Source organism: Gekko japonicus, unplaced genomic scaffold (assembly GCF_001447785.1).
Source record: "Gekko japonicus isolate JY-2015 unplaced genomic scaffold, Gekko_japonicus_V1.1 scaffold84, whole genome shotgun sequence".
Lineage (NCBI taxonomy): Eukaryota > Metazoa > Chordata > Lepidosauria > Squamata > Gekkonidae > Gekko > Gekko japonicus.
Window position 1 is genome coordinate 459,410 of NW_015159712.1, and position 24,317 is coordinate 483,726.

The window sequence follows — 24,317 nt, forward strand, 5'->3', positions numbered from 1 at the left end:
TAGGAGCTGGTTATGAGAAGAAAGAGCTAATATGGTAGCCATTGTTGACCCAGCAACAACAATACTAGCATCTACTGTGTCACTGTTAACTGGTTTTAGCATTGTTTTAAATGTTTTAATTGTTTTATTGAAAATATACTGATTTTATGTAAGCTGCCCTGAGCTGGCCTTGGCTGAGAGAGCGGGGTAAATAAAAAAAATAATAAGCATTAAAATAGGGTGTTTAACAGAAGCTCTGCATCCTGTTTCTGTGGTTGACTTATCTTTACAGCCTACCAGGACTGCAGACAGCAATGTTTTAATGAAAGGATCCCAGTTAGGGATGGGCACAAACTGGGAAAACGGAGGTTCGTGGGGACTCATGAACCACGAACCTCCAAGAACCTTCCCGGTTAACAAACCAGTTAACAAAACCCTCCTTTCTGCTGTCAGCGGCTCCCCAAGGCCAGCAGAATGGAAGGGGGGTGGAGATCTTGCAAAAGCCATTCATAGGGAACACTCTCTTTAAATGGCTTTTGCAACATTTAAACATTAACATTTTTAAAATTTAAAAATGGATGCAAGCCATTTCAGCGATCCCTCTTGCTCCCCCCCCCCCGCTTCCCACCACAAAAGTGAGAAATCACGTGGAGGGTCATGGGAGGATCATGGGAGGGTTGTGGATAGGGATGGGCACAAACCGGCGATGTTCATAACGAAATTAGATTTGTGACTGGGTTCATGCCAATCCCTAATCCAGGTAGCTGTGAAGTTTTTTTTTCCACCTTGCAGCTGTTCATACAGTTGTATGAGCTTGCATTGCAAAGTAAAAACATGTTATAGGAACTCCTTTGATTGATATGCTTGGTATTTGCTTTGAATAATGGATAATCAGAGTTCAACACTAACACTTTTTCAACACTAGGGCAATAGAACATGAGAAAGGAATGTTTCTGAACATGTGCTGACTGCTACCTGTGTACCATTAAGTACCACAACTAGCTGCCACATATCTATGATTAGAAGGCAAGCTTTTTACACCAGAGGTTGTGGCATCTGGGTATGCTTGAACCCAGTCTGATGTTTTCACTATTCAATATGTTATACTTCTAAATAAACTCTATGTTGAAGAGAAAACAGCTATTTTATTTAGAGTAAAGAATCCCTTTTTAGTTCAGAGGACCCTTAAACACTGACCATTCTGTCATTCTACCAATTATAACTAAGCCATCTTGTTTTTTAGGTCCAACTAAGAATTCTAAGGCAAGAGAGTCTTTGGTGGCAGCAAAAGTAAGTAGGGAATGCGGCAGCAAAAGTAAGTAGGGAATGCTAAGGAAGGCAAGAAAGCAGCACAACACACATCACCTCAGAACACTATAGAGAGGTGCCTTTACACAGGTTACATATAAAAGGTCACAGAGAGAAAGATCCAAAATGTTACACCAATCTTTTTACATACCTCAAATCTAGCACTGAATATTCAGCCCCATCCATGGAAACTACAGATCTCAGAGTTATAGCCTTCATTTTAATCCAAACAGTTTGCCAGTTAATATTTGTAGTCCTTTAGCCAACTCTTAATTAAGTTAGAAAATGATCTGAGCTGGCACATGTCACTTATTTATTTATTTAAAACATGTATTAGTGGTGTTTCTACCTTATAGGAATTCAAGGTGGCTTACAATGTAAACAACAACAACAACAATAAAAACCATGAGTTAAAACCACTCTTTAATCGATGGGACAGTCAAGAGGGCTTCCCCCTATGATCTTAGTTCTCAGGCAGGAATGTAAGGGAGAAGATAGTCGTTCAGATACTCCGGTCCGATGCCATGTAGGGCTTAAAAGAACAAAAACAACACACTGAGTTGGGCTCAGGATCAGATCAGAAGCCAGTGTAATTGCTGTAGGTTTGGGGTCACGTGATCCAGGTAAGTGCCCCCAACCAGCAGTTTAGTTACTGTGGCAGAATTTGGGGTTCAATGAGCCTGGGCCTTTCTGTTTTTCCTTGCTATGAAGGTTTTATTATAACTAACTTTGGTTTCTTGGTTCAGAAGTCCCATAAACCTTTGCTCTTTTGCTGGCAGCCTAGGGGTAAAACTAAAGCCTTGCCCTATAGATGTACCTTTCCCTGAATACACACTTTATGGCTTTCAAAGCCTAAACATATCTGCCTAGGTCTTTTTGACATTGCAGTTAATAAAATATATCTAGGTGAACATTCATACTAGCAAAAGTTCATCTTATCAACTTTAGGTGGGCTGGTATTTGGCAAGTTTGGTATATTTTAATTAACTCCTCCCTTGATTCCTATTGGCTGAAAGGAGTTTAAAAAGGATGCTTTGGGCTTTGTTCAGGGCTGTTTGGCCAACAGCCCACCTAGGCTTGAGTGAGGTCTTGGTCCATAGTCCAGGAATTCTTTGTTTATTCTGAAGTGTACACTATATCAGGTATCGGGATTTTTCTATATACTACTGGGTATTAATATTGCATATATGCTATTCAGTTTTACTTGTGGATGGTTTTAGAATAAATCCTTTTAGTTTAAAGCAACTGTTCTTGCTGTGTTTCTCTCCCTCTGGAGGCCTGAGTTCCCAAGCCAGACACCACCCACCCATAGAAAAGAGCCCTAATGGGGCTGGGGATCCCAGGAAGAGGCCTGGACCCCTAAAATTCCCCTACAGTTACAGCATTCTACACTAGCTGTAGCCCCCAAACACTTTGCAAGGGTAGCCACAAATAAACTTTACAAACTTGTGTGTGCAAGATAATATGCCAAGAAACAGCCAGGCATATAGTGTCAATACCTAAAAATGCACCTGGAATTGTCAAGAGCTACTGTATTGAGAAATAATAGTAGTTAAGCTCCAAGTTAAGCATTGTGTAAATACATGAAATGCAAATTAGTATAACAAATATATTTTCCCCTAAAATAGTTTTTAAGGAGGAGTCAAGAATATAAAAGAGCACATAAAAGGGCACTGATTTCTAACCAGATATTAGACATGGCACGGGACCAAGAGAAAGATAATCCCCATATAGAAGAAATATAACACATGAAACAACCCTATCTGGTTTCCTAAGGAAATACTAATGTACAGAAACACTGTTCATTTTTACATTTCCCACTAAATCTTTGATTGATACGGATACCAAACTCTCCCAAATTGCTATTTTTACGAAAACAGAAGAATTTGAAAATGGCATTTTAAGGCATATAAAGCATTTCTGATTTAATTTTTCCTTGTTTCTCACTTGATCTAATGTGAAATATAAGAAAGAAAAAGCAACTAATTAATGCTGCTGTATATTTTAGGCAAAGTTCTTACATTTCGTTCATTTATCTATAATCACAACATCCAGAAATTCTAACTGGACTACAACTATTTGCATATGAGGTACTTTAAAGTGCAAAGTCCAGTCTAATGCATCCACATTTCTTACATTTACGTTCTACCCTTTCTCCAAGGAGGTCAGGGTGGAACATGTTGTTGTTTTGTGTTATATAAATCCTATAAACAGATTAGGCTGGGAGAAAATGACTGATCCAAAGTCATCCACTGAACTTCATTGTCCAAGTGAGGATCTGAACCCAAGTTTAAGATGCTTAACAGCTACACCACACTGGCTCTCTGAAGTTAATCATGCCTAAGCTTGAGATTCCAGTGGGCTTATGAATGCTTACATCTTTGTTGGTTTGTCACCCATGCATTAGAAAAGTCTCACATAACTTTAGTAATCTTGTTGACTGAGAGGTTTAGAAATGTCACTAGATCAGAAGTCCATGTGGTCATAACCACAAGAAGAGAGCAAAGTATGCTGTGTAAAGATATAACAATCTGATCCTGAAAACTGCTCATAGCATTATATCTAATTTGAAAATGTCCCTAGAATGTAGATCAAAAAGCCTACATAATGGGGTCATGTCCACGTACAAGAGATTTTCTTCAAACCTACAAAAATCCTTAGGTTTCCCGAAAAATCCCAAAACTCAAATTGCAACTAAAGGTGTTAAACCCCCTCCCCCAACAGAGACTACTGACTGAGATCTTGCAAAATCATAGTCTGCTACTGAGGCAGCAGAGTCTGGGCACAGGCAATTTTAGCCAACTGCAGGTTGGAGGAAAGCTGCATCAGACAGGAGAGGAGGAGAAAGGGCTGGGAAGAGAAAGATGGCAATGGATGGGATGGGATTTCCCTTCCCCCATGAGTTTCACAGGACCCCCTCGCTTGCAATGTAAACATTTGTAAAGAAAAATGGATCTGTGTGGTCACAGCTCTTTACAAACAACAGCTTTCTACCATTATTCACATTTTATTACATCATTTTAAAATACTTTACTTTAGAATCACCAAGTAGGAAAGTATACTTCCTACACCTTAGAATATTTCTCTTTCTGGACAATTAATTTTTTTGCTTTACATTTCTTTTTTCCTTTTAGGCTTCAAACTGTACAAGATTAATACAAGGGAATTAGACTTGCAAAGGTAAGCAATCCTACAGGAAAGAAAATCCTACAGAATTCAGTGCAACATACTTCTGAGAAAACATGATTAAGCTCACTATTACCTTAACAAACCAAAGTAAGTCCACTAAATCAACTGATGTAGCACTAAATATAGTTAGACTTATGCTAAGTCAGCCAAGATGCAGTCATTATCAAATGGCTATATGGTCAATAGCACATTTTTATTTCAAATATTTACTATAAACTCATCCACAACCAATGTCCTCTATAGCTACTTCCCCAGAACAGTCAAGAACTCTAGTCAAATGTTATCAGTGCTGCACTGCTATAAATAAAATTCCATTTTTACACATTCATAAAATGAAAGCAAATGCTGTAGCCACACTCAATGGCATATACTCAAACCTATCCTGGTAGCTGGATTTAAACCCAAGGGTATAGACTAGACAAGCTACCTACTGAAGATAGCACTGCATCACATTCTAAGATTTTATTTTCAACACAAGTGGCCTTATACAGACAAACAGTATGCCTGGAAACAGAAAGTCTTCATGGCCTAAGAAATCTCCTTAGTACTCTTAGCCACAAACCCATCATTTACTTCAGCACAACCCTATATGAGCGCTTTGTGGGTGTGGGTGTTTGTATTTGCTTTGATTACCTGTAGGGGGAAGGCTGAGGAGAGGAGCAGGGGTCTCATTCCGGGGAAAGCCGAAAGGCTAAAGACTAACTCTCTGCATGGCCACGTCCACAGTTGGCCTCCCAGAGATCCTCACTGCTCGCCTTGACTTGGGGGGCTGGAAGATGCCTCCTCTTCCTCCTGTGGAGCTTCCCGGTTCCTAGATCACGAAAGTACTTGTTATCTCCACCCCGGGTCGGTGGACAAAGGCCCTCGTTTATCAGAAGTCACCACAGTAACCGACGTGGGATACTTCTCCAGTGGGAAGACTGCTCTTCAAGGCACTCCGGCTCTCGTCTCTGCTCAGGCCGGCGAATTTGCGATCAGATCCGATCGGGGTCGAGCCTTCCAGTAGTGCAAGCTCGAGGGCACGATCTCCCAGCCACGAAAAGAAGGACGGGAAGGAAACAAGCGCCGATGTCTTACCGCCCCAGGTGTAAAAGCCCAAGATACGGCCCAACTCCCGGCGTCTCTATAGGAGAGAAAATTTTCCTACTACTGGCCCGCGAGTGGGAATTCGGCTGTGGCGGTCTTTCGAGGGTGTGAAGCGACTGAGCCACCGACCCCTGGGCCTGGGCTGGGCCTCTCGTCTGTCGGGCTCCGGTATTGGAGAGCCACGTCCTCAGCCTCTTCGCTGGAACCTACGCTGGGGCCGGAGATGTCTCACAGCCATGGCCTCTTCCAGTCACCCGCAGTTTCTGTCGCCGCCGCCGCCATCGCTGCTGTTTGTTTTCATCCGCTCAGGGATAAAGAGGAAGCCACCAGTGCATCCGTCGCGGCACTTTCCACGCTAGAGAGAAGCCCCTCCCCCCTTTTAAAGCCAGCTTCGTTTTCCAGTGCTCAGTCCCCTTCTCCAGTCAAGATGGAGCAAGTTGCGGGGTTTGGGGTTCATTCGAGGCGCAGCCGAGAGAGCGCCCAGTAGTTCCAGGGCCTACGAGGAAGTCCGACCTCGTGAGGAATCTGCTGTCGGGAATGAGAAGCCCAGGCCTTCGTGAGCGGGACCAGAGCTCCGCCTCGCTGTCCCGGCGCTGGGAGGGACGGCGGGGATCCACTCCCTTTGCACCACTGGGTAAATCTGCGCTCTTTTCCCGTTCCCGTTTCTTTCCCTCCGACCCCTTCGTCACCTCCGTCAAAATACAACCCTACACTACTGTTCAGAAAACTTCCGTCCCCACGGTCTGCACGCCCATAGCTAAGCCTCTCTGGAGGTGAGATAAGCTTCGTTTAGGATCCTCTTGTACCCCAAGGTTGCTCACGGGACCCGGCTGGTTTTAGATAGCTCATCGTGGTTCTAGTAACTGATCATTTTGAACGGGTGAGCTGCTAGCGTTAAAGCCTGCCATAGCTAGCTCCCCTACACCGCGGACTTCCCTTGAGCCTTCTGTTAACCTGTAGCCCTCATTACTGACCCTAATCACTGACACGATCTCATTGCTATTATTTTCTCTCTGCCTCACCTTTAATTGTAGTCCGCTGACTAAGGACGAATGCAGTAATTCCCTGCGGACATGGAAGATTTTTGCAGGTAAGTTGTCCTTGCCGAGTGGGCTTCTTGAAAAAAATTCACACAAGAAAGAGCTGCAGGGAGCTGTATGGGGCCACTTTCCATCATATAGCCTGAAGATTCTATTCTAGTGAGCCAGTTTGTTGTGGTGGTTTAGAGTGGTGAACTCTAACCTGGAAAACCGGGTTTGATTTCCCGCTCCTCCACATGTGAAGCCAGCTGGGTGACCTTGGGCCCAGTCACTGTTTATCTCAGAACTCTCTCAGCCCCACCTACCTCACAAGGTGCCTGTTGTGGCAAGAGGAGGGGAAGGAGATTGTAAGCTGCTTTGAGACTCCTTAAGGTAGAGAAAAGTGGGGTATAAAAACCAGCTCTCTTCATATTCATCATTAAATTAAAAAGGATTGTCCCAGGAATTAGAAATGTAGTGTGAAATAATCTACCATTAGGAATACAATCCAAATAGATTTCAGGGGAAAATATCTTAATAAAGATGGTTACCTAGCACTCACAATCACGTCATCAATAAAGGTAGCAAAATAATCAATATATCTTACCTTGTTTATTGGTTAACGTTTAAAATGTTAGAATAATTCTTCTATGATGTACAAGGTGCTTTGATGTGATTTGATCCTTATCGCTTGTTGCTGCTTACTTTATGTTTCAAAGGTTTATTGTTATAAATGTTTATTCAAATAAAGCATTTAAAATTAAAAATAATAATAAAAAATAAAGATGGTTACAATGATGCAATTGAAAATGTGTTGTAATTATTATAATAATAATCATTATCCACCTAAACCATATATTCTCCTTTTGCTAGTCTAAATTCAGTCAGAAATTCAAATTATATTTTTAGGAATTTGTGCTTGTGTATTTAGCTAAAATCCCCACTGACATACTGCCAGTTTGGTGTAGTGGTTAAGAGCATGGACTCTAATCTGGGAGAACCAGGTTTGATTCCCCACTTCTCCACATGCAGCTGCTGGTGTGACCTTGACCCTGTCATAAATTCTTTCAGAGCTGTTCTCTCAAGGGCAGTTCTCAGAGAGCTTTCCCAGCTCCACCTACCTCACAGGGTGTCTGTTGTGGGGAGGGGAAGGGATTGTAAACTGCTCTGAGACTCCTTCAGGTAGTGAAGGGTGGGGTATAAATCCAGTCTCCTCTTCTCCTTAATCAATGGGAACTAATGAGAGATAATTCAGAGTAACAGTGCTATCCTCAGCAGAGCTATGCTTTTGTAAACCCACTGACTTCACTGGAGTTAGAAGGGTGTAACTATTTAGGACTACACTGTTAGGCTGCATTCTTTTCCCATTGTATCTGATAAAGTGAGCTTTGTCTCGTGAAAGCTCATGCTGGAATAAATGTTGTTAGTCTTTAGGGTGCCAGTGGCTTCTGTTTTGTTTTGCAATCCTAAAAACACTTTCCTGGGAGTAGGCTCTATTGAATAAAATGGGAATTACTTCTGAGAAGATGTGCTCTCAGTCAGCAATACTGACAGAAACAGATGAAGAACTAGCAACTGCATGAGCAGCTCTGGATTGGTGGAGGAAGTAAACATGTATGGTGTAATCTTCCATTAAAGGCTGATGCAGTATGTATGCCACTCATTCATTCCACTCATACAAAAACCAGAAAATAAAATAGCTTAACAGAAGTAACATTTTAAAGGGAAAAGAAGAATATATGTTGAGAAAAAAAATGTCCTTAAATGTGTATGGACACTTTTTAAAAGAGAAATTTAAATGGTTCCTGAGTTGTCATAACCTGGTAGATTCTCATTATTATGAGAATTTTGTAGAAACGGCTTTCATTCTTCTATCAATTAGAGCACTAGAAGATAAAGAGATTCCTGCAAGATCAGACCATCTAGTCCAGCATCCTGTTTCCTGCAGTCATCAGCCAGATGCCTCTGGGAAGTCTGCTTGCTTCTACCCTAGCAGTGTTTAGCGGTACCCTGCTTCTGAATGTGGAGGATTCATTTTCCCATAATGGCTAAAACCAGTTGATTGAAGAAGAAGAAGAAGAAGAGAAGAGATTGGATTTATACCCTGCCCTTCACTACCCAAAGGTGTCTCAGAGCGGCTTACAAACTCCTTTCCCTTCCCCTGTGAAGTAGGTGGGGCAGAGAGAGCTCTGACAATAACTGCTATTTTTCAAGAACAGCTCTTATCAGAACTATGGCTTGCCCAAGGTCATCCAGCCAGGTGCAAGTGGAGGAGTGGGGAACCAAACCCGGTTCTCCCAGATTAGAGTCCGCGCACTTAACCACTACACCAAACTGGCTCACCAAACCAAACATTGACCTATCCATGAATTCATCACATCCTTTGTGGCAATGAATTCTATAAATTAGTGACATTTTGTGTGAAAAAGTCATTCTATCTGTCTACCACGTGTTTTATTTTCTGTTTTGCTCATCTTCTAGCCCTCAGCTTAACTGGATAACCCCAAGTAGTTTAGTATTATGGCAGAGGGCGAAACAGTTCACTTCCTGTGCTCTAGGCATATTTTTAAAACATTTATAACATCTTTCTTTTTTCTCAGTTAAAAAGTGAACATTTATAACATCTCTGTTTTTTTCTCATTTTAAAAGCTCAATACTTGTCTTTACCTGTAGTGAAATATTTCATATTCTTGATCATTTTCATTGTCCATTTCTGCATCACATAATGACTGGGAGAGAAGGGAGGGCAGAGAAAGGGCAGTGTTCAGTGTCCAACATTCACCCAGTATAATTAACATAATATACTGAGCAGACAGATTAAAAACCCTTCTTTGTCACTGAGTATTAATGATAATTACCGTTGAAATTAAAGTGTTCTCAATAAAGAGACAATTAGTCATTGACAGTATAACCAATGTGTAACAATAGTTTCTTGGTTTGATAGTCAACATGCCTTCCCCATTAAATCAGTATACAACTATATGTTAAAAAAATTAAAAATTAGTTTAAAAGTTCCTCCCAAACTACAAAAAAACAAACCACGTGCATGAACAGGATTAGGCTTTGTATTTAAGATAAGTTTTGCATGTTTTTCCATGTATGCTTTCATAGGAACAGCTCACATTAATGGAGGAAGTGCACACCGGTCTCTAGTGATGCTGATGTACTTGTCAGGTCTTCACCCTTGCATTCTGCTGTCAGAATATATAGGTGACTTAGGCTGAGTAATTTTGCCTGTACTTAAGTTCTCATTAATTAAGATGGGCAGTACAAAAATTCATAATTTTAAGAATACACTGTATTTTCACAAAATATGAGCAAAGGATCCCCAGAATATTTTTGACTTTTGGATGGAATCTATCGTTGCTTCCAGAGCAGGGGCATGAAAATGTACCTCTGTAGCAGCAGCAAAAAGGGCAAGAATTATGTCTGCACATACTCATTCTCACACTGATTGCTACTGCTGGCTGCCCACCCTCTTTCCTTCTCTTTTTCTCCTGTTGTGCATGCACAAAAGTATAGGTCTGATGGCGATAGTGCCGCCTCCCACCCACTGCCAGAAAACACCACTCCTACTCTTTATCTTTCCCTTTTACTAACAAACTGCAATGTAAATGCTACAGTGCAGTTCAATAGGGAAAGGGAAAAGGGGCTTTTAAAAGCTAAAAAGTGAGGAAGGGAATCTGCTCTTTTATGTACAAGAAGTTTGTCATCTCTCTTTCTTGAAGAATGGCAAACCTGCTTTGTGGAATTTTGAAATCTGAGCTTAACTCTGCCCCCCCACCCCCGGTGATGGAGACATTGTCCAGGCAGAAGGTTTATCTGCAAGCCTTCCTGCAGTTCCCCCCTTTACACCAGAGAAAAACAGTATTATTTTTCTCCAGTTTAAAGGGGGAAATGATAGGTTGTGGACAACGCTCCCTCTAAGCTGCGGAGTCCTGTGAGCAAAAAACCTACTTTGTGAGCTGCTGGCCTTAAAGTTGTGAGTGGGCGATTTGACTACAGCACAAATCAGTTTGCTTGGGAGCCATCCTTCCTGAGTGAAGACAAAAAGGTGTGAGCCGGGGGCTAAAAATCTGTGAGCTAGTTCACACTAACTCAGCTTAGAGGGAACACTGGTTGTGGACATCCTCTTTAATCCAGAGTCTTCTTGCTTTTCATGCAGGGGGGAAAAAATCTCTGAATAGAGGCAGTCTGACTAAACAAAAGGTGAAATTGTGGTTTGTGTGGTTAAAGAGAGAGTTGCAAACATGGAAATATAGACAAAGCAGATATTTTAAACTGCAATTGCTCAACCATCCTTTGCTGGATAGATTTGTCCATGCTAAAATTTACACTCTGAGACAAACTTTGTTGATTTCATGATGAAAAGAATTTTCAGGCTATGTAATGGTGAGAGTTGGGAAAACATACCTTGGAAATGGTTCTCTGTGACACCCTCTATGACCCTCTCCCTCTAATTTTTGTTTGTGAATTTTTCAGGAAGCTTACTCAGTGAAGATAGTTTACTGGCCAAAGATTATCCATCAATAGTCATTTTCATGAGAACCATTATTCTTCATATTTACAAGAAATGGCTAGCCAACTGTTTCCATCTTCAACCCTCTCTTCCTTTGAAAACAGGATTTGTGATGGCTTAAGCCAAGAGCATGTCAGAGAGTTTGACAATAACTCAAAAGTTACAAATCGATTACATAGTATATCTATGATACATTCAAGAGAGAGATGTAAAATTAAAATAGGGAATATCACTATTCCTTACAGCTTGAAAACATTTTGTTTCCTTAGAAGTGAAACTGTGAACAAACTTTTTACCATACCTTGGTTAAAATAAGTCCAAGGACTGTAAATTTGCTTGGACAGACCAATTATATTTTTGTAGACACAATTAATTCATAAGAGTACCACATACATTACAGGACTAGATGTGTTCAAGACACTGCTACAGTTTCTTTCCATATATTCCCCTCAAGGTGTTGATAATGGCTGTTAAGAACACATCACTTAACATGGTCTTTGCCCTTCAAACCAAGAGTAAGCTTCCTAAGTGGATATTTTGATTCTTCCATTACTGAATAACCAACAGACAGATGTCAGTTTGGACAACTTCTTTTAATTCATTAGTGGAAAAGGGGAAGCGTTTAATTATATCAGAAGCAGCTCCTAGAGAGCCAGTGTGGTGGAGTTGACAGAGTGTTTGACTAGAATCTGGGAGAATCAGATTTGAATCCCCACTCTGCCATGAAAGCATGCTGGATGACCTTGGTTAGGTATAAATGAATAAAATAAAGTTAGTGGTAGGAGCCTCTATGTTTGGGCCTTTTAGATTGTTTATTTATTAACAGGTATTGTCGCTCAGTTGCTGTAGAGACGAAAACATCTTTCCCTCACCTAGTACTTCGGTTGTGGAGAAACTTGGCAGTGGATCTGGGGCAAGCGGGCCATTGGTGAGACAGACGCTTACACCACGAGTAATTGGAGCAGATTGTTTTTAGTTAAATTTCCTCACTGTGATTTGATGACCATCAAAAAGATGGGTGAAGGGGTACTCCAGGAATCAGGGCTCACAAAAGTGTCCCAGGAATAAGTGTGTACTCTCTCTTTCTCTTGTTCTGCTTAACTGCAGATCAAGATACTGTTTTTTGGCACACAGTCTCCACTGTACAGAAGGTCACTAACCAATCATGTGATTGAACTAGATGAAACTTCAAACCCACCCAGAATATCTGAGCAGCCTATTCACATGCATTAAAACTGAAAGCTACTAGGATGTTGCAAATAGATTTAAGCTTCTGTTGAAAATAAGATAATGAGCTGTTTTATGGGGCAGAATGATCTGGAGATCATCCAAAACAAATTATTGAAAAGCCTGTTCAACCTACCTGCACAGCCCCACTTATCTAACCCAGCCTTACAAACAGTTTGTAAAACCTAAACAGCTGCTGGTTGCTTAGGAAAATTAATAGTATATATCATTATAGATTTTTGGAGGGCAACTGAACACATTTGGACTTTGGGGGAGAAAATATGTGATAAAATGTTTATTAAGATAACACATGTACAGATTGATGTATAGGCTTTTCTGATGGTTAAATTCTCCCTGTGTCTTAGGTATGTTGAGCGAAATCATGACCTTGAGGTATCTCTTGTGAATAATTTGTCCTACAAATTATGTAAAAAACTAAGAATAGAGACCATGTTTTTGACAGCCATTACAATGAGGTTCCTTTTGAACTAAAGCATTATACATTTGGAGCAAAACTAGCTGAATATTTACCAGATTATCTCCAGCCTTAGAGAAGAATTGCAGTCACTTATTCTTGCTAAAATTCCCCTTGGGTATACTGTCCTCATCACGGAACTTTTACTGAGTGGTAAAGATTTGGGGATAATGTATAAGGTTGCTTAGTTCACTTCAACTACTGCCAATTAAAGTGGGATTTTTTTGCATTCTGATACAGTGTTATCAAATCAATGTTTTACTCTGTGAATTTGATTTAAGGTCCATATTGAGTTTTGCTACTTTTTAAAGTAATTTTATTCATTTTTGTGTTTTATTATTTTATGTGTTCTTCTTGTTAGAACTGGCACCAAATGGTTTCAACAAATCAATCGTATTCACCATGACTGTTGCCTTGTGAGTAAAAATAGCACAACTGGGGGAGGGGCAACCAAATGAATCTAAACCATCAGACCACAAACAGAATTTGAGAGAGATCATATATGGTTGCTTAACCCAATCCATGGGTATAGGGGGAGGGAATAAGGTATTAAGTACGTATGTCATCTAGGTTTTAATAGTTTGGCTTTTTTCTGCAATGGAGGCCAAATTGCATAATAAAAAATAGAGAAATTATCTTATGTAGACATACACTATATGTAAAACCAAGACAGAAAACAGTATGATTTAGTTGCAACTTTGATTCTGTAAGATTGGAAGTCCCTTATGTTTCCCAGAACACCACCTCCTCTCAGTCTAAATGCATTGACTTGCTTAATGATGGGGGAGTGGCTGAATCCTGCTTTTCTGTTTATACAACACACTCTTGCAGGTGCACAGTTCTATTACATGTGCATGTTGCTTGATCAGTTCTTAGAATTCTGGAATTTGGGTGGGCTCTCATCACTGGGAATCTTGTGAAAGTCAACATTTTATAGAACAAAAGTGACAACAAAGCAGTGCTCCATTTTACAGTGCTGCATGTTTCTAAAGTTACTTCCTTGACTTAAGTATTACTAGTTTACTGTTACACTTGATACCTGGTACAGCCAGTTAATTTTATGTACTACTTTAAAATGAAGCAAAAATGTCTCTAAACTTGCTTAACTGGTTCAAAGATAGAACATAAACATAGAACTCTTTGATTATGAGTCATGTATTCTACAACTGCAAGTTTGCATATGACCTCAGGAAAATACTAATTGTGTATTACTACAGTGTGAAATCTGTTCCATGACTCTGTGTAGAATTATATACAACTTCAAAATGTTTCCACTAGAACTTTGCCAGAACAACTACCATGACTCATTGGATCCCTGCAGAGATTCCTAGCAGGGTCCCATGGAGACATAATTCTCATATTTTCTAGTTAAACTTGTATCTAGTAAGAATCAGACATATTAATAGAACTGTGGGAAAATTTATTATCTTGCTCTTTTTGTAGTACAAGAATTGTTTGCTTCAGTTTTGCAGCAAGTAGATTAAGGACAAATAAACCAAGTAAAAACAGAGCATGGGTTCATAACTTAATTTGAAAGTCTCATTCACAATTGATGTAACCAAAGGCAATAGGCCTATTTGTATACAACCTGCCAGACTAAAGATGATAGTAGCAAAAGACAGGATATTTTCTTCTGTGAAGTGAATTCCCCCTTTTCTGGCTGTCATGCAGGTGAGTTTAGTGAAGAAAGTTCAACAAGAAAAGAACTGATCCAAAGATACCTATGTTGACCATGGCCGTTCCCATAGCAGTTCTTGATTGTGATCTCCTGCTTTATGGGCGTGGACATAGGACCCTGGATCGGTTCAAACTGGAGGACGTCACTGATGAGTATCTGCTATCCATGTATGGCTTCCCACGTCAATTCATTTACTACCTGGTGGATCTTCTAGGTGCCAGTCTCTCTCGACCTACCCAGCGTTCCAGGGCCATCAGCCCAGAAACACAAATTCTTGCTGCTCTAGGTTTTTATACTTCTGGCTCTTTCCAGACTCGTATGGGAGATGCCATTGGCATCAGCCAAGCATCTATGAGCCGTTGTGTTGCCAATGTTACTGAGGCCCTGGTGGAGAGGGCTTCTCAGTTCGTTCATTTCCCAGAAGATGAAGCATCTGTTCAAAATCTGAAGGATGATTTCTATGGGCTGGCAGGTATGCCAGGAGTATTAGGACTTGTTGATTGTATCCATGTAGCAATAAAGGCACCCAACGCAGAGGACTTGTCATATGTGAATCGAAAGGGCCTTCATTCTTTAAACTGTCTGATGACATGTGATGCCAGAGGAATGCTACTTAGTGCAGAAACACACTGGCCAGGCAGTCTACAGGACTGCACTGTACTGCAACAGTCAGCCCTAAGGAGCCAGTTTGAAGCTCGCCTACACAAAGATGGCTGGCTTCTAGGTAAGTTCATTCTGGCGAATGACCTCTTTGACAGACTATTCAGTAGAACATCTGTGTGGTTTACCAACATGTAACCTAGTAGATCTTTTTCTATTGTGAAACTCCCTAGCCTTGACAAATGTTATTTATTTATAAAGTATCTGAAATTCTTAAGTGCCGTATAAAATTTACAAAAGATAAAGCAAATTGGTACCAGACAGTAATCTCAGGCGCTGTAAATCTTAAAACGCTTCAGATTTTTATTTACAAATATACCAGGTTTTATCGACAGGATAATGTGGTAAAGGAAATGTATATGTGTGGGAGAATGACCCTCGGTTTCTGAATTTCCTTTTTATTTTGTGATACATCACCACTTCGGTTCACTTTCTAAATATATCTTTGAGTGGCTAGTTTTACATATTTTCTCTAGACTATGAGTAGAAGTTTTCTCAGAGACTTGTTTTACTGGTTACAGTCCAGAAGTCACAAACAAATTTGTTAATGATGGGTGCAAACCTACTTAGTTGTCATGTTCTTGGGCTTGTGTCCTACTAGTCTGTCTCTGGACACAAAATGCAAGCAGCCATGTTTGTTCATTAGAAAGAAACAGGAATAGCATTGAAATGCCCTTATCTTTATGTTCTTTTTTGGGACACTGATCTCAGACAGTTTTGTTACCAGAAACTGGAGATGAACTAAAATATATTGTTCCTATTGGGTTTCTGACCTTTCTCATTTTGGTTTTCAATAGGTGATAGTTCTTTCTTTCTTCGTACTTGGCTAATGACGCCACTGCATATCCCTGAAACACCTGCAGAATACCGTTATAACATGGCACATTCGACCACTCACAATGTCATCGAACGAACATTTAGAACAATGCGTTCTCGGTTCCGTTGCCTGGATGGGTCGAAGGGCACCCTGCAGTATTCTCCAGAGAAAGCCAGCCATATTATCCTGGCCTGCTGTGTGCTTCATAACATCTCCTTGGAGCATGGGCTGGGTTTGTGGTCTTCGCCAACCGTAGGACAGATTGAACAGCCAGAGGAAGAATATGAGCATATGGAATCACTTGATTCTGAAGCCGATCGAGTTCACCAGGAATTATTGCTGACTCATTTTAGCTAGCCTAATGAGATACACCAAGACAGATTTAAGAGAAAATGAGAAAAAAACATAAATTGTAGATCTTGATTTTCCTTTAAAATTAGGAAAGTTAGAACTAGAGAGAGAATTATAGCTACTAGAGGGCAGACAGTAATGAAACCTTCATTTTCCATTTGGGGAACATTCTGCATCTTTGGCTCATTGTTCATGCTGCATTTGAGTCCCTTGATGCTTAGTATTTCAATATATGCTCATCTTAATTTCAGCATTATTGGGGGACAGTTCATGAAGGATGTCAACATGAGATTAGAGTGGACAATTATACTGGGAGAATGTTATGATATTTTAAGCACTGCAGAATGTAACAATACTATCTTGTGTACAGTATAATCAGATTCCAAACAACAGAGTTTAGACTGAAATTCAGACTTGACCTGTGCACAGTGAAAAATGACCTAAACATTCCTTTTTTCCAGGATCTATTTCCCACTGTTGTGTGCCTTTCTTAAAATCCCGTATCAACTGTATATATGTGACAGAATGGTGAAGGATCTTTTCTGTCATGCAAAATGGTGATTTTCATGCTGAAGTATATTTGGTTTTTCAAAGGCCTTATATACATATTTATAGAATGAATAGAAAGTAGGTACTAAAGCTGTTTCCCTGTAAGGAACATTACGACAGCAAAATCAGTTAATTGAGTTCATAGGCTTGGCTCTGGAACAGTGTTTCCATGGGCACAAGGACTTCTGCCCATGGAGTGTGATTTTCTTACCTCTTCCCTCCCACTGCAGCCCCAATGCCTACTGAAATGCTGTTCCTGGGGGACAGCCCCCGCCACCCAGTATTTAAGGAGGCATTTGAAGCTTCAACAGGAGGGAGGAGGTGAGAAAGTTGTGGCCTACAGTTATTCAGCCCGTGGAAATGCTTCTCTGTATCCAAGCTCATGTTCTTGTATTAGCTGCATGAAAATTTAAGTCTGTTTCATATAGTACAGGAGACCAGCACTATTAAAAGGGATGTCCTTGGTCCCAGCAGAAAGGTTTTTTTTTTATCATTGTCTCAAATCTTGTCATAATGAACTTGCACTAGTGCAGAAATGAGTAGCTTGAGCCTCTCAGATTGTACCTAAATGAAAGCAGACATACTTGTTCAAAAAGAAAGCAGTAGAACCACAGAACCCCATTGCATACCTAGGGAAATAATGCAGAAAGGCAGAACATTCCCCTAAAAAAATTGAAGATTATTCTTCAGTCAACGTAAGTGGAAAGATTTAAGTGACACCATTACATTAACTGCTAACATGGACTGGGATACACAGGAAGTACACACAGGTTCACAATCTGCCCTGTGGCTCAATTAAGACATGGGCTGATTATTAAATAGGCAGACAGTGTATGGAGGAAAAGCAGCAGTGGAGTGCATTTTTTTCTCAGTGCATTCTGCACCCAAAGACACAGTGCATCAGATGCAGTGTACATTTGTGGCTGAGATTAGATCACCTAGTGTGTGCTGGGCAATGGGCAGAATATGTCCCACCATGACAGTGTCCTAAAATACAGTCTTTATTTTGTCATAGAGTTCAGTAGGAGCTTTTGAGGAGTGAAACAGCTATAATCTGCCTAGCCCTGCACCATCTGTTATAGATAGATACCAATCTGGAAGCTTTTGACTCTGAGTTTTTTCAGCCTGGCATCTAGGTGGTTTTAAGTCCTTGTAGAATGATTAGAGTTCCATCTTCTATTGTATCTAGTTACTAGACTGCAGTACAAGTTTGTTGAGGACCAAAGATGAGCCTGTTATCTTGGAACTGGAGATAAGGAGTTAGAGTGAACAGCATATATAAAGGGATTACCTGGACAGAGAAACAAGCAGGAATCTAAGGAGGCACTTTTCTGCCATGCTTTTGGTTTTTGTACTTACATGCTTACATTTTTATAAATATTTTAAACATGCCTGTCTTGGACCTAAGCTTCTATCTCTGAGCACACATTCACTAGGGAACAGTTCTCCTTCTGCAAGCAAGGTTTAAGCCAAAATAACCAAGATGACTGAGCCTTTTTAAGAGGACTCTTAGCAGTCTGTACCTGTCCTCTCTGAAGGGCTGTGACACCTCATCTTCATTGCCCTGTTCTTGGCTTCATTTCTTTGTCAGGCTAATAGTACAGATTAACAGAATGCTTCTCATTATTACTATGCTGGACATAATTGTAAGATCCTGGAGAAAGGTGCATTAAAGCTGCCTATGGCCCTCAGTGAAGGTTGCTTTTTGTGTCAGTGTGGGGTAGGGTGTGTTGTACCCTCACTGTCTTGATTTCCTGACAGTACTTTATTTTCTCCAGTAAGAGTGAATAGCAGCCGCTGACGTGACTGGAAAGAGGTATAGCTGAAGACATCATTTGGGTTGGGGGCTGCACTTGCCATATATCTGGTGGCTCCAATTTCTTTGGAGGGAGCAGATTTTCCCTCCCCCAACAGTATAGTTGATTGTAGCCCCATTCCATGGAACTCAGTGGGGGGTCTGTTATGTGCATCAACTAGCTAGAGTTTTATTTCTTAGTCATGGTAAACCCCACTATGTGGCAGAAAACTGGGAATCAACTTTTTATTATTTGACAAGAAAAAAACCTCAAAACTCATTTGGGGAAAATTCCTACTCTGTAAGGTTATTTTACATAATATGCGGTGGCTCAAGTGGTTAAGATGCTGAACTGCAAACCGGAAGGTCAGTAGTTCAGCAGTTCAAGACCCTAGTGCTGCATGATGGAGTGAGCTCCCATCTCTGGTCCCAACTCCTGCCAACCTAGAAGTTCGAAAGCAAGAAATAGGTACCACTTTGGTGGGAAGGTAACAGTGTTCCGTGTGCCTTGGCGTCTAGTCATGACCATGGAAATGTCTTTGGACAGCGCTGGCTCTTCGGCTTGGAAATGGAGATGAGCACCGCATCCCTAGAGTTGGATTCGACTGGCTTTTGAGCAAGGGAAACCTTTACCTTTACCTAATGGTTTGACAGAATTCTATTTAAAACATGCAAAAACACTAATATGCTGTTGTGATAATTAATGAAGGCATTACCCCTTTGTTTATCTGACTGCCATCATCATACCTATTAAGCAACTGTGCTAATATATGCTAAGAAGCTAGAGTGAGGCAAAACCGATTAGAGATGCAAGTGCCTTCTTAAATTCAGACATCTGCATGTAATGTGGGATCTTAAGACCCATCCCTAATTACATTCGTGTTGTGATTATGATGCAGGACTTGCAGCAGCTCTTGGTGAGATCATGGCAGAACTATCAGTCTCAGTGAGTGTTAAGAATAAAGGAGAATGTAAAGTTACAAAAGGAAAGAAGCATAAAGTACATCTGGTCTAATTTATACAATGTGGCAAGTTCTTCCATACCCCAAATTTCAGAGCAGAAACTATTTATATCAAAGGCTGTTTCACATGTGTCCCCACTAGAGCTACTGAGATGCTGGAGAAAATGTGTTTACTTGCATAGATAGTCATCTGTGAAATGTATATAATTTACACATGTATTTACTTACTAGACAAGCCCTCTCCTATCCTGGGGTCAAAACAGGTTAAAGTAACTATTCTTTCCCTATCCTTTGGACACTGAGAAACTGGATTCAATAGCAGATTTTCAGCGCACATACCTGTAATGATGTAAGACTTTTCTGATTATATAGTGCAGTGGTGGCGAACCTATGGCATGGGTGCCAGAGGTGGCACTCAGAGCCCTCTCTCTGGGCACACGTGCCATCGCCCCAGCCAGGCCCAGACCATCATTAAAGTGTCGAATTCTCTGCAAAATAATTTTAAGTAAATGAAAGCATTTGGGATTGCTTTCCTTACTTTGTTTGGATCATCTTTAGTTAATGTATGAGTTTTTTCTAAAGTAAAACCTCAGTATTCAGGTTAAATTGCCATGTTGGCACTTTGCAATAAATAACTGTGTTTTGGGTCACAGTTTGGGCACTCAGTCTCTAAAAGGTTCACCATCACTGATATAGTGGGTACAACTAGGGCCATCAGAGGGATGGCCGGAATCATATGTACATATGTGGCTTCATAACCACGACCTTTCTGTTCTGTTGGGCCTAGATACCCCAGTCTAGCCCGATCTTGACTGCTAAGCAGGGTTGGCCCTGGTTAATATTTGGATGGGAGACCACTAAGGAAGCCCAAGGTTGCTACACAGAGGCAGGCAATGGCAAACAACTTCTGAATGTCTCTTGCCTTGAAAGCCCTACCAGGTCGCCATAAGTCAACTGCCACTTGAAGGGGGAAAGAACTTTAAAATTATTTATTTATGCATTTTATTTACAAAATTTATACCATGCCTTTCTGCCTTCATTGGGGGCTACCAAGGTGGCTAACAGATTAAAAACTTACATAATAAAAACACATCTTAAAAACCATTTAAACCAAACAAAACATTATTAAAACAAATAAAACCAAAGCTAAAATTCACATACAAAACATAAGGCAGGAAGGAGAGAACACTGAGGGAATGCCAAACAAAAAAAAGTCTTCACCCACTGGCAGAACAATGCACTAGGAGGGGACAGAGAAGTTCCAGAATTCTGGGGTCACAGCGAAGAAAGCCCTCTCCTGGATTGCCACCCATCTAATCTCAGAAGGCGGAGACAACTGGACAGGGCCTCGGAAGATAACTATAGTGGTTGGGTAGGTTTGTAAGGGAGCAAGTGACCTTCAGGTATGCTGGTCTCAAGCCATATAGGGCTTTCAAGGTCTACACCAATATCTTGATATGTGCCTGAAAACAGACTGGGAGCAAGTGTAGATGGGCCAGGACTGGAGTGATATGGTCCCTATTGCTCACTCTGGTCAACATCCTAGTGCAATATTCAGCAGCACCAACTGGTGTTTCTGAACAGTTTCCAAGGGTAGTTCCACACTGAGTGAATTGCACTAGTCTAATTTAGATATAACCAAGGTATACTGTACAGTGGAAAGATCTTTTCTGTCCAGGAAAGGGTGCAGTTGACTAGTGGAAGCTGGTAAAAGGCACTCCTGGCCACAACTACCACTTGCCTGACCTGCAGTAGGACTGGATCCAAGAACACCCCTAAACAGGAAGGACCTGTTTCTTCAAGGGGAGTACAAACCCATTCAGAACAGCTGGCACTTTAAATCGAGGGTCAGACCATCTGTTCACCAGTAGTGTTTCCATCTAATCCCTAAAAATGTTTGTGATTTTTCACTTCTGGGACAAGCAAGTACTACACCATCTTTTCTACTTCTTTCACATGGAGATATTTTTAAAAACTAGCAGCTCCATTAACCTCTTCCTGCCTTATCCACCATTTCTGTTTTAAGGATCAAGAGCAGAGAGTCTAAAGCTAGGATCCATTGCCTTTTGAGTCTGGAGGATAATACTGGTGAGCAAAGAAGAGGCTGAAGTTTCCTTTACCCAGACGAAGTTCTCTCTTTCAGGTACAGTAAATGTTCCTGTAGAGACAGATACCTTAACCAGATCTAACTGAGATCATTAGGTCAGTCAAGGAACACCAAGCAGAAATGGCAGAGATTGTTGTGTCTCACGTGGCCTCATAAATTTGATATGGTTCCAATCTGAGCACAATATTCTGGTCATATGACTAATTGGCTGTTGTCCAGTGGCTGACTTGAAGAAAAGGGTGCTGGCACCCTGTGTTCATTGGTCACCACTATTCTACTTTTTCTCAAGAAAATCAATCTTTCCTTCTGCTGCTTGTGCTTTTTCTTGATTTAGAAACCTAGGCTGAATTTCACCATCCTCATATATATCTGCAGCATGGTTTTCAGCATTTTATTAACATATAAATCATAATTGAACTTTCAATTAAAGAGCTTTAGGATTACAATCTTAACTCTAAACCATAGTATGGCTATTATTAAGCATTTATTTACATGATATTGTGCAACAACTTGTAAATATAGTGCATTTCATCTGTAAATACATACCCAAACTGGTCATCAGTAGGATTATCTGAAACAAGCCCTTATATGGTATTCAGTATAGTGCTTTCAGTGACTGTACCTAACCTTGTGCCTTACCATCATGTGATTTATTTAAATAGTTGTATCTCACCTTTCCACCTGCTACTCTTCCAGGCATTCTGAAGACCACTGCATATTCCATCCTCAGTGCTATCAGTCTATCAACATGTTTACTAAAAAATAAGTGGATTTGTGTGTGTATGTACTGTCAAGTTACTTCTGATTTATGGCAAACCTATGATTTATAATCTCCAAAATGTCCTATCATTAACAGCCTTGCAAACAGAAGTCCATAGCTTCCTTGATTGACTCAATTCATCTCATGTCAGATTTTCCTCTACCTTCAACTTTTCCTAGCATTATTGTCTTTTCCCGTGTGAGCCTTTTGCCTTCATATGCGGTGACCAAAGTACAATAGTCTCGGTCCTTTTAGGTTCTGGGGAGAATTATTCCAAGCAAATGTTCATAGGATGCCTCCTCTTCCTCTTCTTGGGAAAGTCTGAAAGAAGTCCCCTGGCATCTTAAAAAGTAATAAAATGTATGCCAGCATAAGCTTCCGTGATTCAAAGCTCACTTAATGGGAAGCAAATTAGATGGGAAAGTCTGCAAAGGAAAACTAGTGATGGGTGGGAAGTTTCTGGAAAACATCGGGAAAAGGTAAAAGTTGGATCTACATGGATCCTCATGAATTCATATGATTTTTACATTGAAACGAAAAAAACCTACCATCATGATGTAGGCCATGTGTTAATCTATAGGGGGCACCACAAAAATCACGCATCCACAGATTCGTGGCACCACAACAGCGCTAACACATGATTCCAAAGCACGGATCCTCATGAATTCATATGATTTTTACACTGACACAAAATAAAACCACCATCATACTGCAGACCATGTCTTAGACTATAGGCAGCACTCCAAAAATCATGCCCCCACGAATTTGTGGCACCACAAAACTGCAAAAACATGGTTCCAAAGCACAGATCCTCATGGATCCTCAGGGTTTTTCAATTGGGTCACTCCAAACACACCATCAAATCACATAACACATCCACATCCACAGCTTGCACCATAAAAATCACAGATCCACGGCTTCGTGGTGACACCATTCTGCACAAACATGATTCTGAAGCACAGATCCTCATGGATGCTTAGTTTTTTTTTCTGTTGGGACACCACTAACATACCATGAAATCCCATATCATGTCCTTGGCCCCAGCCTGCACCACAGAAATGGTGCCACAGCTCTGTGGCAGCACCATGCTGGAAAAACATGGTTCCGAAGCAGGGATCCTCATAGATCCTTATGATTTTTGCATTGAGTCACCCTAACATCACCATCAAATAATATGCCTTGTCCATGGCCACAGAATGCACCACAGAAATCACATGTCCACGGCTTCATGGCAACACCATGCTGCCAAAACATGGTTCTGGAGCATGGATCCTCATGGATGCTTGTGGTTTTTGTGTTGGGACACCCCAAACATACCATTAAATCCCATACCATGTCCATGGCCACTACTTACCACAGTATTCATGGTTCCCCAGCTTCATGGCAACACCATGAAGCCACAGCATGGTTCTGAAGCACGGATCCTCATGGATCCACAGTGTTTTTCCAATGGGTCACCGGAAACACAAGATAAAAGCACATAACATGTCCATGGCAAAAGCTTGCACCACAAAAATCATATGTCCACAGCTCCGTGGCAACACCATGCTGGAAAAGGACGGTTCTAGAGCATGGATCCTAATTGATCCTCAGGGTTTCGGCACTGGGTCACCATGAACACACCATCAAATGACATATCATGTCCATGGGCACAGCCTGAACCACAGACATCATGGATCCACCGCTTCGCGGCAACACCATCAACACAAACATGATTCCGAAGCGTGGATCCCCATGGATCCTCGGTGTTTTTGCATTAGGACACCTCAAACACACCATCAAATCACAGAACGTGTCCATGGCAACAGGTTGTACCACAAAAATCACGGATCCACA

At 40.9% G+C, this 24,317-nt stretch overlaps 2 protein-coding genes across 4 annotated transcripts in view; one reads left to right on the forward strand and one right to left on the reverse strand.

Moving 5' to 3' along the window:
• The window catches only part of ATG13 (autophagy related 13), a 44,140-nt gene extending 38,119 nt beyond the window's left edge, over nt 1–6,021 (reverse strand). The window contains exon 1 of the mRNA XM_015407224.1: nt 5,110–6,021. The gene's annotated coding sequence lies outside the window, so the exon portion shown is untranslated. The remainder of the gene's footprint in view (nt 1–5,109) is intronic.
• Nucleotides 6,022–6,054: 33 nt separating this feature from the next.
• Nucleotides 6,055–17,130, forward strand: HARBI1 (harbinger transposase derived 1). Of its 3 annotated transcripts, none has more exons than XM_015408775.1 (5): nt 6,055–6,196; nt 6,597–6,652; nt 13,164–13,218; nt 14,474–15,204; nt 15,938–17,130. In XM_015408775.1, exons 4-5 carry the CDS (start codon nt 14,526–14,528, stop codon nt 16,312–16,314), a joined length of 1,056 nt encoding a protein of 351 aa, XP_015264261.1. In that variant the 5' UTR covers nt 6,055–6,196; nt 6,597–6,652; nt 13,164–13,218; nt 14,474–14,525; the 3' UTR covers nt 16,315–17,130. The 3 variants fall into 3 exon arrangements, with proteins under 3 accessions (XP_015264261.1, XP_015264194.1, XP_015264331.1); XM_015408708.1 differs by lacking the exon at nt 6,055–6,196 and adding an exon at nt 6,249–6,335; XM_015408845.1 differs by lacking the exons at nt 6,055–6,196; nt 6,597–6,652 and adding an exon at nt 11,847–12,028.
• The last annotated feature ends 7,187 nt before the right edge of the window (nt 17,131–24,317 follow it).